Genomic DNA, 17,576 nt, shown 5'->3' with positions numbered 1-17,576 from the left:
TTCTGTCCAATGTCTCTCACGTGTCTTTTGTTGTTCTTTCCCAATCACAGTGGAGGGTGGCATGAGTCCAAACAGTGGTGAAAAACATTCTGAAAAATTAATTTTCACAAAGTTCCGGTCCAATGTTCGTGCAAATGGCGAGATCCCAAGCAGTTCCTAGTCCAATGTTTTGCAATTACGGTGCGAGAAGACCCAAGCAATGGTGGAAAACAACTCGGGAAATCAATTCCCAAGAAGCTCCGCTCCAAGGCTGGTGACGGCGGAGAGCTCAAGAAGAAGCATAGCAGATGTCCGATGCGATACTAGATCGCCGGCGCGATTCCGTGTCCTTCATCGCCAAGTGCAATGAGAATGGAGAGGCACTGTCCGGTAGCAAGAGCAGATCCAAACAGTGGTGAAAACAGCCGGGAAATCAATTCCGGGAAGGTTTCGGTCCACTGTTGGTGAAGATGGCGAGCCAAGCAAAGGTAGAAACAAGCCCGAAAAAATTAATTTTCAGGTGTTTCTTGCCCAATGCCTCCGTTCTTGATTTCTTTGTCCTCCCTCTTGTGGTGAAAGCTGTATAAAAATCAAGAAGATAGTATACTGCACAAAAAAAATTAAAATTACTTTATGAAAGAGATTGCAGCTTGGATGAAGATTAATCGCAAACAGCTCTGAATTCCTTGGTTTGGAGAATTGTAATTGTTGCATCAATCCTTAGCAAATTCATATTATGCGGCTAATTATGTGGTGGAGTAGGAGATGCAGTTACTTGGGATTGGCATGGAACGTCGGCTTCATTGAAAAAATTCACACATGCTGACTCCTCAAATTTCATATTTTAAGAAGTTGATTTTGGCCAAAATTAATATTAGAAGATTGGTCAAAAATGAGATGGGCTGTTGATTGCGAACGTACTTGGCAATGGTGAAATGGACCGTTAATGAAATGGTGGCTTCTGTTTGGCTAGCTTGTTTTAAAATCTTTGAGATGAATTATGCTAAATTTTCCTAAACAATTTTAAGGGATGCTATTCAATTTGGATGCTAAGAAATTGTTATGTGCGCAGTCAAGGTTTAAATGATGAGATTGTGAACGCACTCTGAGCTGCCATATGCAAATGTGTACACTTGGACTACTCCGGTTAATTTCGAGACTACCTTCCCTCTGCATTTAAGGCACGTCAAGCAAGTCTCGAAGGGGCAATTTGTAAGCATTGAAAATTTAATTAATATTATCGGACCGTGGTGGATATTTAATTACTAAATTAATTACTTTAATTAGGCTAATTGAACTAATATTTATTTAATTGGGTTTATTAAATGGCCCATTGAATAATTAATTAGTTTAATTACTTAATTAAATGTAATTGGATATTGGATTGTTCGGCCCGAAATGGTGAAATATTTAATCGAGTTGGACCAGGCTGCTTGGATGAATGGGGTTGCCTAATTAGCGGGCTTGACTTGGTCTTGGCCCACTAAAATTATATGTGGATTATATAATTTTGAGGAATTTGAATATTTGATATTATTTGGAAATTTAATGAAATCATGAACCTGGACACAATGGTGTCCCGGTACATTCCTTAATTTAATTAAAGAAATTAAATTAAATAAGGAATTAAGAGTTGGTTGGAGATTTTCCCTCACACTCACCACTATAAATAGTGGTTTCATTTTAAAGAATTAGAGCTATGGAAATCTGCATATCGAAGCTCTGCCGAAATCTCTCCAGGATATCGTCTGGAACACGCCCGCAGTTGTACTGCGTATACCGCGCTGAGGAACACGCCACTTGAACACCGGAAGCCCTTAGATCAAGCTGCATATTAGCCCTTCATTGAAGAACAAGCTACATAACTCCGGAGGCCCTTCAGCAAGGAACTACTTCCAGTTCGGCATACTCCCGAACTCGGCATACTTCCAGTTCGGCATACTCCCGAACTCGGCATACTTCCAGTTCGGCATACTCCCGAACTTGGCATACTTCCAGTTCAATATACTTTGAACTGGGCACACTTCCAATTCAGCATATTCCAGATTCGGCATACTTCCAACAAAGAACTACTTCAAGTTCAGCATACTCTGAACTCGGCACACTTCCAATTTGGCATATTCCAAATTCGGCACACTTCCAATAGGCATACTGCTAGTAGAGAATCAGAGGACTTCTCATATACAGAGATTGTACCCCTTCCTGTTTGATATATACTTGATACTTCATTGTAACCGATACTTTGAATTTTGAATATATACAATTCAAGTTTTTCGCGTTTACAGTCTCCTTAGCAGCGCACACCTGGGTCTTTGCCGTCAAAGTCACTCATCGCCATCACTGTCGCTCGTCGCCATCACCATTTCTGCTGCGCTACAGGTTAGTTCTATAGTTCTATATTTTGATTACTCTAATCTTAAACCCTAATCCCTAAATTCCTAATTCCATTATCCCTAAATCATAATTTAAGCCCTAAATTCGTAAGATAAAGTCAGTGAATAGTGAATATCTGGCTCTTCATCACTAGATTCAATAGGATCAGTTGAGACATCCATATCATCACACTATATATGAAGTGAAATGACTTTTGGTTGTGCACTTAAATGCTTAGATATGTAATGTATTGGAACTTGCATATTAAGGTTTGGAGGTTTCGTTTTAGATCAAATAAGATGATTACAAGTTTGTTAGGGCTCATAATTGTTTTGCATTTATTTGATGTTGATTGTGGTTCACAATTGCTTTAATAAAAGCTTAAAGTGTAACCTAGTTAATCACTTAATCCTTAATCAAGCTTCTTGCTTTATCAGCTTGCCCTCCATAGTCCATACAGATAGTTGAGAATTAAATGTTATTCATTTTAAACTAAACAAGTCTTAAATGATGTTTTCATTATAATGATGGTGAAGAGGAGAAGAGATTCACTTGTCATTATCTTGTTAGATGGTTGCTGCCTGTGTAGTGTTTTATTGTTGTATTCCTTTTTATATTGTTGATTCTTTTTATAGTGGTTTGCTTTGATTTCTAGTGTCTTGTAAGGCTTTCTTTCTCGGGCCACTATGGAATTCTAGAATGCTTGTTGAAGTACCAATGAAAGGCAAGCTTTTCTAATTTGACATCTGGTCAACGAGCTCTGGTTGCGAGTGCCGAGTAGCAGCATTTGGTCGACGAGCGACGAGTAGCATCGTCTAGTCATTTTAATCTGTTTGGCTATGAGCAAGAATCAGGTATGTTTTTTTCCAGCGTTTTAAGAAGAAGCAAGACAATTCATGAAAGGTTGGTTATTCTTTTATTCAATCTCTTCGTTCTCTAATTAGTTTAACAAAATAGGTGTTCACAACTTTTGAATTTGTAGATTACTCAAATGGGCATGCATCGACAGTTAGTTAGCTCTGCTATTGTTTCAAATTTGAAAACTGATGTCAGAAAAGGAGCATGGGACAAAGTAGAGGTACGTACAATTTGCTTCTAAACGATTTTTTAAAAAATATCTGAATTTATCCTTATACTTTGTAAATTACTTTTGGGGTTCCTTTCTTTGACTAAACTATTAATCTTTTGAAACATGAGAAAACATGGTAAGGTTCTGAAGTTTTCTCATCCCCAAGTATAGCCAGATGTTGGGGTATTTTGATTTTTCATTGATTAGCAGATGCTAAGGTATTTATGTTGTTGGTTTAATAGCTGTAAATTAATAATGAATGAACTGTATGTTGTTTGCTTGAATATTCTGATCTGCAACACCTACAAAAGTAGAAGTAGAATTTTTTCCACTTTACAGTTTATAATGGTTATACACCAATCTTTGTGGTCTCATTATGCTTTTTTTTTTTTCAGGAAACTGTGTCTCACTTGAAGCAAAAACAATTAGAAATGGCTGAAATAGCAGTGTGGTTGGAGGCCACTGTGGCGTGAGGAAAGGGAAGTAATGCAATAGCAGCACAAGGATATGGAAGAGCAATATCGTAGTATTTGTGAGACCGTCCAGAAAATGGAAGCATCATTTGCGCACTTTAGTGCACATCTTAGTATGCAGATGTGCCTTCAACAGCAGGGTATTTTCGTTACTACGCTGGTGCAGCAGACAAAATCCATGGCACCACTCTCAAGATGTCGAGTGAGCTCCAAGCATACACATTGTGTGAACCAATAGGTGTGGTAGGACTCATAATTCCCTGGAATTATCCGGCACAAATATTTGGGTTTAAGGTTGCCGCCGCATTAGCAGCTAGTTGTACTGTGATTGTGAAGCCTGCTGAACAGACAACCCTTTCTGCTCTCTATTATGCTCATAGTCTTTGATGATGTATCTAAAACCCGTATCACTAGAGTTGGGAGGCAAGTCTCCTTTCATAGTTTTTGATGATGTAGATGTTGACAAGGTTTCGGATCTTGGTTTAGCTGGAGTCACATATAATAAGGTAATCTCCATCCCAAGTTTCCTTTCCTCAACTCTTAGCATGTAGATATACTGATTGATATTGGGGTTTTAATTTGGCATTTTGGCAGGGTGAAATATTTGCGGCTGCCTCACGAGTGTTTGTCCAGGAAGGAATTTATGACAAGTTTGTTAAGAAAGTAGTAGCAAAGGTGGTTGGTGACCCTTTTGATCCAAATGTTCGACAGGGACCCCAAGTATGATCTAGTTTGCTTGAAACAAGCCATATACACCATTAAGTTTACCAATACCAATATGCTTTAACATACATGTCTATTTGATGCATTTAGGCTAGTAAAAACCAGTATGAGAAGATACTTTCATATATAGAGCATGGGAAGAGGGAGGGTGCTACATTGCTAACTGGTGGTAAGCCACTGGACAGAAAAGGCTATTTCATCCAGCCAACTATATTTACAGATGTCTGGTAAAAACCATCTACACTATAATTCAATCAAAAAAAGATGGATGCAGTTAAAATCTTCAATATGTAGAGAATCCAAAACATTCTATATATGCTTTTGTTGCCTCATGCAGGATGACATGCTAATTGCAAAAGATGAAATTTTTGGACCTGTTATGCTTATACTGAAATTCAAGTAAGCTCAATCAAGCTCATACTATTAAGTATTAACAATTCCAGATGGGGCAACCCACACCATTTTGGGAGTCACTTATTAGTCTTTTTTATTTGAATTTGTCAATTTAGACAATCCAGACTAGTCTAGTTTAACTCCCCGTTGTTTAGAGTTAGTAGGCAAGATTTATCTCTTCCACAATCTAGGTTGTGGCTACAGATTTCATTGTAACCTAAAAAATGTGTTACATTTTTACTAAGATGATGCAGGACAGTGGAGGCGGTGATAAAGAGGGCTAATGACACAAAGTATGCCAATAACAACAATATATATTATATATATGTGTGTAGTTGGATGTATGGTATGCCATATGGTAATCCTATTACCCAAGGGAAATTTTGTGTATAATTACCACATGCCAATTGCCCAATTGTTGATATTTGGATGTACAGTAATTTAAACTTGTCATTTGTCCCTTCTCAGGAAATGATCGAAATGGCGAGGGAGATTGATTCGGGTAAGTGTTTGTGTACTTAGCCATTTGTATTGTAATAGTTGGTTCACTTCATACTGAAGTCAATGTGCTAAACATGCATTTTAATTTCAAATGAACTTGTAAGTAAATTCAAATAGACATCAAATGCAATACAAAAGAATAACTGTCATGTTTCTTTTAAGTTCCATTCCTCTTCTTTTGTACAAATGAACATGTGGTGTAATCACATTGAATATGAAGTTCATTTGTAATGAACGCCTTTGCTGATATTATCCACCATATCATATGTGTGTGCAATGGAATTTAAAGGGCACTGTGTAATCAAGTGTTTACAGTTTAGCCTAGGCAAATGGTCTAACTTACACATCAAGGTTTTTTGATTTTTGAATATTCATATATGGAATAGAAGCAGCAGAAAAGGGGATTGAGGCTGCGGAGAATGGATAAATCATATGCTTGGATCTCTCTAATTAACTATGGAGTAATTTGTTTGGTCTTGTTTGTTTTCCATGTATGAGCTGACAATTAATGATGCCTTGAATATATTGATCTATTTTTTTGTTTGACTACATTGTTTTGCTCTATTCAGAGGTTCCCTTTTCCAAGATTGTATACATTGAACATACTGATTTTAGACTGAATGACTAAAGATTATTATGGCCTTGCTCCTGGGAAATTTGTGCTTCTTAGGTGCCAATGTTTAAGTTAAAGTAGTTTAATTTTTCAGTACACTTAAATGCATCTGCATCTGTAGAACCACAAGTAAGTTGTAGGATACAAGGGGAAGGGAATCTTGAATTCTAAGTTGTAACTTTTTTTAGTCCTATGGCACTATGTCTCAAAGAAAGCACTTTTGCAGGTTCTCTTGGAGTTCAAGGAATATGCTACTAAAGTAGACGTTGATTTTGTCAGGAGGGCTGTTCGTGCTATTGGACGATGTGCCATCAAGTTAGAGAGGGCTGCCGAGCGTTGTATCAGCGTCTTGCTTGAATTGATCAAGATTAAAGTAAATTATGTTGTCCAAGAAGCTATTATAGTTATCAAAGACATCTTCAGGAGATATCCTAACACGTATGTTTAAATTCCTACTTGCTATATTATATCATAATGAGTTAATTATTAAGGCTAGATTTTATCTTCAGCTACGAGTCTATCATTGCTACACTGTGTGAACAGGTTTATTTCATATAAGTCTAGAATTTAATATTGACTAATGTTTATTTCCCTAAATTGTTAATTGTATTGTAGAATTTATTGAAATTTGAATTTCAATTGTAACAGGTCAAATTCATTTGATATTTGTAGAATTTTAAATTTTATTTTTTTTGGTTAGTAAATCTTACCGACCACCGTAGTGGTCGGTAATACAAATTTTAATTTTTTCTTGGTAAATCTTACCGACCACCGATGGATGATAATTCTGACCAATTACCGACCACCAATGGTAGGAAATATGCTCTCCTTATCCGACAACTATTAGTTCCGAAGACTTCAAAAAAAAGCCGGTATTTCTGACCACCTTGACTAGTTGTCGGTAATAGCTAGGGCTTTTTTTCCGAATCCATAAAGTGGTCGCTAAGTTGGTCGGAAACCGCATTTTCGACCGGAAATGCCCCTTTTCCGACCACTTTTTGGTGGTCGGAAAAATGCAGATTTCCAACAGTGATATATTGTATTAATGTATAACACATGCATATACTTACAAGAGAAAGTTTACTATTCTAGTCCAATGAGTTAAATTACAGTTGACAATGAATGTTCGTTACCATAGTTTATAGTTTTTATAACCATATCCGTCGTCGCATAGACAATTATATACTTTTAGTTCACATTTTAATTGTTAATGTTATTGGTTGCTCTAAATTTGCCAGCATGAGTTGGTTTTCAATAGATCTTATAATAGTAAGATGAACGAGTAAAGTTTACTATCTGTTAGAAGATGTGAATTTTCGACAAACCCAACTAAAAAACTTTAATTTGATAAAGAAAGTGGTCGGTAGAGCTTAAGGTTTGAAAGAAAACAGGTTCCAAAAGATGTATTCATTAAAGCTAAGGTCTACCAGAGGTGCTATATATATATACTAGTATTTGCACCCGTGCGATGCACGGAATGAATTTGTTGTAATATATTAAGAATATATGAATCGATATATAATTATTTAAATTAGAACATCAAATATTATATAGTGCATACGGTTTGGATCGTTTATATATTTTGATGTTATTAAAGCTTGATTTTGTACAAATAATTGCTCAAATTAATAGCTAATGTCTAGATGTACGCATGCGGTGCTATAACTTTGAAGATTTTATTTATCATTGGTTAGTATTTGCATAAATTAGACAAATGCGCCCGTTCTCTAACAACTCCGTTATAGAAATGAATTGTTATCCTTATTCATTTATATGGAAGATATGTATTTTGTCTAGATATATAGCAATTTTTTCATTTAATTAAAAAAAAAAACTTAATCTCACCGATTATATTTACATATTATTAAAACCTCTTTGTAGATGGCATTGGTAGTGCCAACACAATCTTGTTTATCTTCGTCTAGAGCTACCACCTTGAATCCATCAGGACAGTTTACTTGGGTGAAAATATATAATGGTAGAATATCACTCAATTAGTTATCCTTTTATATTTTCAGTCAATTAGTAATATCAGATTCATTTTCAGTCAATTAGTCAATTATTATAATATCAAATGCAGTGATATTTTTACCTAATTTTCGTTCCAGTTTTAATTGATGATGTATATATTATTATTGAAATATTTCAATTCAATTTTTAATTTACCTTTACTGTTGTTTAAAATATGCATTTACTATTGATAATGTAGAATATTATTATAGAAATATTTTCCTCCAATTTTTAATTAACATGCAATGATCTGACCATTTATTTTGTATTTTAGTCAATTGTGGATCATTTTTTATTTGCATTCAATTATTAATATTCATTTCCTTTTATATTTTGAGTTAATTAGTATTATTAAATTCATTTTCAGTCAGTTATTCTTTTTTTTTTCTTTTCAAGTCAATTAGTCAATTAAAATATAGATGCAGTGATATTTTTACCTAATTTTCGTTCCATTTTAATTTGATGATGAAGAATATTATTATTGAAATATTTTCGTTTCATTTTTAATTTAGCATACTATTTTTTAAAATATGTATTTACTATTTGATGATGTAAAATATTATTATCGAAATATTTCATTTCCATTTTAAATTTTCCTTTACTTCTCAAAAAAAAAAAAAAAAAAAAAAAAAAAAAAAAAAAAAAAAAAAAACTTTGTACTTCTCAATACTTGCCCACATTGATGGGCAAGTAATTATGATCCCAAATCATTTACAAAGGGAGCCCTTGGCTCCCCTTTGTCTTCTTCTTCTTCCTTTTTTTATTTTTTATTTTTTTATTATTAATTTTCATTTTATTTTGTATATAGTTTTGTTTGGATTATTAATAATAATAATAATAATATTATTAATTAATTAATAATAATATTATTATTACTAGTATTTGTCCCGTGCGATGCATGGAAAATATGTTATAAAAATATACCCTATATGAGGTTTATTCATATATAAAATTTTTGTTATTTAATAATTATTATGTGTGAATTTCTATGATAAAATTATGAACATAAATATATTTACAATTAAAATAATATTTAAGGTGGGTGATTACTACAAATCTTAAACTATATTAATAATTTAGTACATAGTATTTAATATTATAGATTTTTAAGAACTTAGTAAACTACAATAGTAATTGAATTACAATTTTAGAGTCACCACATATCAAAATTTTTAGACCTTTGAGATTTCTAACTCTAGATGTAGCAACATACAATTGACCTTTAAAGACCAAAATCACAATCTTAGTTCGAGCATTGATTTTTTTCTTCCAAATACTATCGAATTAAGTGTGTAATCAATAAAAGATGAAAACTAATAATTCGAGAATATAATCTTAATGTTACTAAGCCTACTTCACGTCAATTAAGTTGGAGAGTGTTGTTGGATAGTATCCTATGAATCCACGAATAACGCATCTTTGTCTCCGTAGTCCTCAATACGCACATCAACAATCTTAAATATTAGGCCGCCTAGCTATGCCATATATTAATTTCAAACTTATGAACTTTGGGATTGCATGCAATAAAAAGTATATTTTAAATATACTAATGGTACATTATATATGTCTGTAAAGTACTTTCAATATAAAAATAATGTATTTTTAATATATTAAAAATGCATTTGATATTCATGATCCATACAATTATGTGGACCATCGTTCACACAATAATTTGCCAGTAGAAATTGAAATATAAATAAATAAATAAATAAATAAATAATATATATATATATATATATATATATATATATATTAGAAACTGTCAGTGGAAATTATTATCATATGATAGGATAGGCCATATGTGTCATATGTGTCGAAAATATGTTTGTATCCAAATTTCCCGACAGAGTGCTGTTTATGCTAATCTTGAATCTTAATGAATTGGGACTGGGGAAACCTAGCTTATTATCTGCATAAATTGTATAATCCCTTCTGCCTCTATCCCACCCAATATATGTCACTGAGAGACCAAATGACAACAAAAAACTTGCAAAGCAGATAAAGTGTAACATCAAATTTTTTTCAACCTACCTAACTTTCTTCCTATACATACTCTACCTATAAATATTTGTGAGGTGACCATTATTCTTGTATTTCTAAGCCATACAAATTATTAAAAGCAATCCATTCTTTTAGGATATAAACAATCCTATAAATACCCTATAACACAATGCCAATGGCCATTGCATCTCTGCAGATAGAGACACATTTTTCCATTTCCTCTTACTTTTCCTTTTTATTGCAGCAAATCACAATAAAAAGGAAATGGAGTTTTCTTTTCTGCAGCTCACCATCTCCATAATTGCCTTAGCCGCCATTGCCCAAACATCTTTCGTACAATCCGCCTGTGACTCTGATTGCGTTAAAGGGTTTGTTGCTGCACATAACGCGGCCCGACAAACTGTTGGATCTCCACCTGTTAACTGGAACTCCACCTTAGCAGACATCGCCGAATCCTATGCCGCCAAGAGGTCTGCTGACTGTGTGCCGCAGAACTCTAACGGGCTGTATGGGGAAAACATTGCGGTGGCCTCTGCCGAATTGTCTCCGGCGGATTCCATGAAGTTGTGGATGGGTGAGAAGAAGGACTATGACCACGCATCGAATTCTTGCACCAGCGGCAACAATTGCCGCTCTTATACGCAGGTGGTTTGGGGCGGCAGCACGAGTATTGGCTGTGCTAGGGTTACGTGCAAAACTGATTGGATGTTTGTCATCTGCTACTATAACCCTCCGGGCAACTATATGGGCGAAAAACCATATTAAACACAATTTTCTTTGATGATTAGTATGATTTTGTGAAATGCAGACAGTGCATTAAATAATATATATATAAATATTTAAAAACTACAATATTATCACTAATGTATTATCATGAAACAAATATTGTTTCATGCACGGATGTTGATTCAATTCAATTTTGAACTTTTTCTTTTACTTTTGGCTAGCTATTCTTCGAATTATTTTTTTTCTGGGTTCGTGCATAATACTTGGTATCCCACTAATTGTGAGTTCATTCTTGTAGAGTTTTCTTATTGCAGAACACTCTTTAATATGCTCCACTCAATTGATTAACTACATAATTTATGGATTTAAGATTCAGTAAAACTTTTGCCTAGAAATTTGATGTCTCTTTATAGAAAGACTAATTGTGGCCTGGTCACATTCAAAACTTCAAAGTAGGTCTTCCAGTCATATCTTCATACTCGGGTGATATCAAAACTTGATTCAAATGTGTCTTGTTTCCCTCATATATAACAGATTAATTCCTTGTCAAGTCACCTAAGCACAATTAATATAATCAAAATAAATGAGTATTTAAGACACTTTTTATCACACATGTATGTTGTTGAATTGATTAACAATAAGATTTGATACAAACATTATTACAAATTGAACCAAAAAAATCTAACATTATGAACCTAACATTGGGAATCTTATTGAACCAGTGTTCTCCTTTACCGGCTTGATATATTCATTTTTGATAGGAGACACCAGAAGCACACAGACCCTAGAGGTGCAACTGTTATACCATGGACCAGGGTTCACATTGTATTGTGGATTCTGTTCCAGTATTATATTAGAAGTGTAAAATTATGTACACGTTAAACCTTATTCGGTATTTTATTTAGTAGTGGTATTATTAGTTTTGAATTAAGAAATTAATTAGAGTTGTTAGAATTAATTTTTTTTTGGACCATGTGATGTCTAAATGAGTGGACAGTGTGCATTGGAGAATGAAGTCAGCCAACATATGAAGCTTTCAAAGAAACAAAAAAAAAAGAAAAAGAAGAAAGAGTGTGGCTATGATTTATTCGAACAAAGAAAAATGCTAAGTTTAAGGATCACAAATGAGGCTTAATATCTACTATAAAAGGAAGCTGTTCGAAAGAGGAAGATTGCCAATTTTTAGATCAATATTCCGAGTGCACATTTTATTACAAAGCTTCCTGATTTTAATCTGCTATGTTATTTAATTGTTAATAATATTCAATCTGTAATTCATGACCTGTACGTGGTACTGCTGAAGCATCTTGTGACGATTGTTCAGGCATTCGTGTGCCAGTCCTGGATAGGTGTTAGAAAGAATGGTAGTGGTAAAGGCTGGAGGCCATCTGTATTTACCTCTTGTAATACTCCTTTTGGTGAACATCTATAGTGGATTGGGCAGACATGGGGTGCCCCGCAGACGTAGGAGAAGGAGCTCCGAATTGCGTAACAATTCGTCTGTGTTTTTACTTTATTTTATGCTTCCCGTTTTCATTATTTATATTTGGTTAATCAAGTTTAATTAATGAACGTAACTGGTGCATAACGAAGAAAACAAGTAAAAATACATTTCTTTTTAATTTCAAGTCTCACGGTGCAATTTCAATTAGTATCAGAGCCTGTTGACTTAATTTATTAGTCTATTGATCTGGCGATTCCGTGCCCCTTAAATTCTTCTCTTCAGCGGCTCTTATTGTGTATCTGTTTATTGCTTATTTGTTTGATCTCACGGGTTGTTAAGTGTTACAGAATGGATCGAACAAAAGTCATTCCCCAGTTGACCGGCGACAACTATGCCTATTGGAAGGCTCGCACTCGTACGCACCTAAAAGCTCAAGGTGAAGCCGTGTGGCGGTCTGTGGTGTCAGGCTGGACACATCCCACCAAACCCAGTTCCAGCATTGATGGAACCGAAGTAGCTAAGCCTGAGACTGAGTGGACTCAAACTAAGATAACAAACGCTGGAAACAATGATAAGGCTTTAGACACAATTTACTCTCTTATGCATGAAAGTCAGTTTTCAATTGTTGCAGGTATTCCTTCAGCCAAAGGTGCTTGGGAAGCTCTTGAGTCAACCTACGAAGGAACTACATCGGTGAAACAATCAAAGCTGCAACTGGTCCAGTCGGACTTCGAAGAGCTTCGCATGAATGAAGATGAGACAATCATCGACTTTCACACACGTGTACAGGAACTGGCGAATCGTGCAATGGTCCTTGGTGAACCATTCTCGCAAGCAAAGCTTGTTAAGAAAATACTGAGATCTTTACCTCCCAGGTTTCGAATGAAAGTCACAGCCATCCAAGAGCATGATGGCTGGGAAAATAAAACAGTTACTCAGTTAATGGGAAATCTTAAAACATATGAAAATGGAAATCTTAACTGATCACACGAAAAAACAAAAAAATGTTGCCTTTGCCGCTGAAGAAAATAATGTTGTATCTGATTCAGACGAAACTAGTGATGATACAGTTGTGTTTTTTACTAAACAGTTTTCTAAAATTCTGAAACAGATATCCAAAAATTCGCACAACAAAAATTCACAAAGAGGAGCAACATCGTCCAAAACTGGTCCTAGGACAGGTGCGTCAAACTTCAAACAGTCTGTCTCACGTCCAGGACAGTCCAAAGAAAGATCCAACAATAAAGGAATCAAGTGTTATGAGTGCGAGGGGTTTGGACATGTACAAGCTGAGTCTGCTACCTACCTTCAACGCAAAAAATCTATGTCAGCCATTACCTGGAGTGATGACGAGCCTGACGTTGAAACAACTGGATCGGATGTCGAAGAAATCTCAGGTAACTTTGTTGCATTTACGGCACGTGTTACTGGCTGTTCAGAATCCGTTGAAGAAGCTGACTAAGAGGGTGGTGAATATGTCTCCGCGGAAGACATGGAACTAAATGCTTTATCATTTGAAGCTGAGTTTAATAAGTTGTATCCTAAATGGGAAGCCCTACGAAAAGTAAACTGCAAATTAGCTAGTGAGATAGAGATTGTAACCAATGCTAGTAAAGTATATCAAACTCAAATAGCAGATATGAATGTTCTACTTAAAGAAGCAGCTAACCGAGAAGAAAAACTACAAAACAAAGTACAAACTAGCAATGTACTACTTAAGGAGGCAGCCGACCGAGAAGAAAAACTCCAGCAAGAAGTACAGACCTTGAAACAGGAGCTCAGCACCTACAAACGAAAAATCCAAATGATGGATACCACTTCAACACTTGATAAAATTCTTGATTCCGGAAGAAAATCTTCTGCAAAATTTTATTTGGGCTTCACTGGAAGTAACTCCAACTATAAGATAGTATTTGTCAAAGCGTCTGGACCTGATCCAGAGGACATCTCTGAATCCAGCACAATGAAACGCTCCTATGGTAAAGTAAGCGCAAATATGCTACATTATAAACTATATAACCCTGTTTGCCACTATTGCAGGTTACGAGGTCATACCAGACCTGAATGCTACAACTTCTACAAGGATCAAAGAAACGAGAAGTTCAGGCACAAGAACAAACAACCCTTCACAAAACAAATTTGGGTTAAAAAGACTGACTATATATCGTTTGTTTCATTTCACTCTAAAAGTACAGGAAGAGAAGGGAAGTGGTACTTTGCCAGCGGGTGTTCCCGTCACGTAATATTAAATATATACTAATATTAAAAGCTAACTGCTAATTGTCAAACAAGGGCATTGCGAGATAGTTTTCCACTTCAATTTGTTGTGTGGTTTGAATACTCTTTTTGTCAATAAATCCCCCAAGTAGTTAATATGATTAGCTTAATTTATTATTTATTATTTTTTTAAAACAATTATTATTATTATTATTATTATTATTATTATTATTATTATTATTATTGCTATTATTATTATTATTATTATTATGTATACCCTTAGGTCATTTTACATGTTAATCTAAACAGCTAATTTTTTCAAATATCTTTTTACCAACCATTGATATAATTCGCTGGTCAAATTCGATAATATAATCCGCTAACGCTAACCGCTAACTGCTGATTGCCAAACAAGGACATTGCGAGGTAGTTCTCACTTCAATTTGTTATGTGATTTGAATACTCTCTTTGTCAAAAAATCCCTCAAGTAGTTAATACGATTGACATTATTAATTATATTTTTTTTTTAATTTTTTCATCGTATTATTAAAATACTTGGTAAATAAATATATAGCATTATTTTGTGTTATAACTTTGATATTTAATTAAAAAATAGTGCACAAAAAAAGATAATAGACAATGTAGTGAATATAATCAATTGATGAATTTGAAATTTAAATGTAAAGAATTTTTACTTCAAGAAATATAAAGACAATATAACTAATAAAATTATGTCTCTTAATTAACTTATTGATAATGAATAATTTTTTTTAGTAAAGGCATTGTAGGGACAATGTAGCGAATATAATCAATTGATGAATTTGAATATAAAGAATTTTTATATTGGAGAAAAATAAAGACAATATAACTAATGAAATTATTTCTATTATTTAATTTATTGATAATGAATATTTTTTTTGAATAAAGACATTGTAGACACATAATTCTAAATTAAAGAAATGCATATGTATTATTTTTTGTGGTATCTACTAAATTATTATTTAATTTAATAAGAGTAAAATAGAATACTAACATATTTTAATGACTAAAAATAAAATAAACAACAAACCCCGAACTTGAAAGTGTTATGTAATTTTTTAAATTTATCAATCTAACATATTTTAATGACTAAAAATAAAATAAATTTTATAATATTTATAAGTTATCAATTTTCATAATGTATCAATAAATTAATTAATTAAACACAATTTAGTGATATAAAAAATCAAGTTCAAACGATATTACAAGTGTTTTATAAATTTTTTATATTACAAGTCTTTTATACATTTTTTATTTTGTAGAAAATGTTATTAAATTTTAATTTTGAGATTGTTGGAAAAAGTGCTTGTAATTCTGTAATGCATTTGAGATACAACAAAATATAGAATACAACAGGGAACAAAAATTGAATCATTTGATATCTTCAGGCGTGTAATTACTTTCCTATAAGCTTTAAATCTCCGTCTATAAAGCAACATGGTTCAAGATTTAATCTTATGGGATACACGAAGATGAATGAAATTCTCAAGTTGCTTTGTTTGAGAATTTCCTGTAGAACCGTAGAACTGTGAAGTATCTTAATTTCCTGCAAAATAATTGCTTGTAAAAAATGCATCTGTTAACTATTCTCTGTTTAATGCAAGTTTTTGCATGTATGTTTTTCAGATGATTCTCCAAATTTTATAGATGTAAAAATCAGTTTGGAGAAGTTGACATGGAAGTTAATTATTTAAATTTAAAACTTAACTTCCAATAAGATAAAATCTTATCTAAAATACATGGGAAAAGATAATTACATATAAAATATATGTAACTAATCAAAAGTATGAACTTTCATATGCATACAATATTATTAAATAAATAATATATATATATATATATATATATATATATATATATATATATATATATATATATACCTATGTTTTACTTGAGTGCATATGACCATGCAAAGAGTAAAAAAAGGATACACATACACACACATATGACCATATGTTTTACTTGTGTGTGTGTATCCTTGTTTTACTCTTTGCATGGTCATATGCACTCAAGTAAAACATAGGTATATATATATATATATATATATATATATATATATATATATATATATATATATATATATATATATATATATATATTCCACGCATATTGCATGCATAACCACACCAAATCAACAAAGCAGATGCCAGTCGATTTGATGGACACCGAAAGCATTGATCCGTTTAAAACTAACGATTCGTTAACACCAACGAATCATGAAACTTCGGTTCCAAATCATTTTTCCCAACTTACTTTCTACCAAACTAAAATAATATTTATAACTCCACAACTCCAAATATTATTTAAGCTTTCATGGTAGTTCATCTGAAACATTAATCTCCATTACTATATAAATTTCCAACAGAGATTAATGGTTCAAATCTTGTTTCAAAAAAATACTAACTTTCGAAATGTGTGCGTGAATATATATTAACATTTTGTATTAACAAGTTGAAGTGCTTGAATTGGACATTGATGGTTAACTAAAATGAGATCGAGTGGGTCAAATCTTATTTTTTTAAAAAAAAAAAGTTTGTGATTATTTTATATAAAAATAAATAAATAAAAATATCTGGTTTCCTCTCCTAGTGTCACCAAAGAATTTTCCCACACATCCCCTATAAAAAAATTAAAATTTTCAATAATTATAAAATTTACTCATATTATTTTTAAATGCAACTGACTTTATTACATTGTACTATCTGTTTAAACACACTACAATGCCAACATAGGAAATGTCACTACATGTCATCAGAGCACAAGGTGTTTGGCAATTTACCCATATTTTTTACTATAACCCTATGAACTTTTATAAACGGCTAAGATGAATTCACATTTGTTAGATCCTGGAATGTGAACCTATGTACCAATCTTAATTTTTGATATATTGGGATTAGATAGTTCAATTCATGTACAATTAAAACCCTTAATGCACATTTTTCTTTAAAAACAATTAATGGGGTTAAGTTGGTGATTGCAATGAATAATAATTTCCTTCTATTCATTATGATATTA

The 17,576-nt window shown here is 33.1% G+C and overlaps 1 protein-coding gene and 2 long non-coding RNA genes across 3 annotated transcripts; all 3 read left to right on the top strand.

Moving 5' to 3' along the window:
* The first annotated feature begins 3,051 nt into the window (after nucleotides 1-3,051).
* LOC109191534 lies at nucleotides 3,052-3,886 on the top strand. Its single transcript, XR_002055934.1, has 3 exons — nucleotides 3,052-3,206; nucleotides 3,335-3,430; nucleotides 3,817-3,886. It is a non-coding gene; the product is annotated as an uncharacterized LOC109191534 (long non-coding RNA).
* Nucleotides 3,887-4,562: 676 nt separating this feature from the next.
* LOC109191524 lies at nucleotides 4,563-5,466 on the top strand. The gene is made up of 4 exons (XR_002055931.1): nucleotides 4,563-4,614; nucleotides 4,708-4,844; nucleotides 4,955-5,016; nucleotides 5,265-5,466. It is a non-coding gene; the product is annotated as an uncharacterized LOC109191524 (long non-coding RNA).
* Nucleotides 5,467-10,399: 4,933 nt separating this feature from the next.
* Nucleotides 10,400-10,900, top strand: LOC109191531 (pathogenesis-related protein PRB1-3-like). The gene has a single exon (XM_019342169.1). The coding sequence runs from the start codon at nucleotides 10,400-10,402 to the stop codon at nucleotides 10,898-10,900; it is 501 nt and encodes a 166-aa protein (XP_019197714.1).
* The last annotated feature ends 6,676 nt before the right edge of the window (nucleotides 10,901-17,576 follow it).

Source organism: Ipomoea nil, unplaced genomic scaffold (genome assembly GCF_001879475.1).
Source record: "Ipomoea nil cultivar Tokyo-kokei standard unplaced genomic scaffold, Asagao_1.1 scaffold1673, whole genome shotgun sequence".
In the NCBI taxonomy this organism is placed as follows: domain Eukaryota; kingdom Viridiplantae; phylum Streptophyta; class Magnoliopsida; order Solanales; family Convolvulaceae; genus Ipomoea; species Ipomoea nil.
Note: the sequence above shows the minus strand (reverse complement) of the source record. Positions and strands in the feature narration are given on the sequence as shown.

What these genes read in the sequence shown, in the direction of transcription:
- LOC109191531 (XM_019342169.1), top strand. Translation starts at nt 10,400, where the DNA reads ATGGAGTTTTCTTTTCTGCAGCTCACCATCTCCATAATTGCCTTAGCC.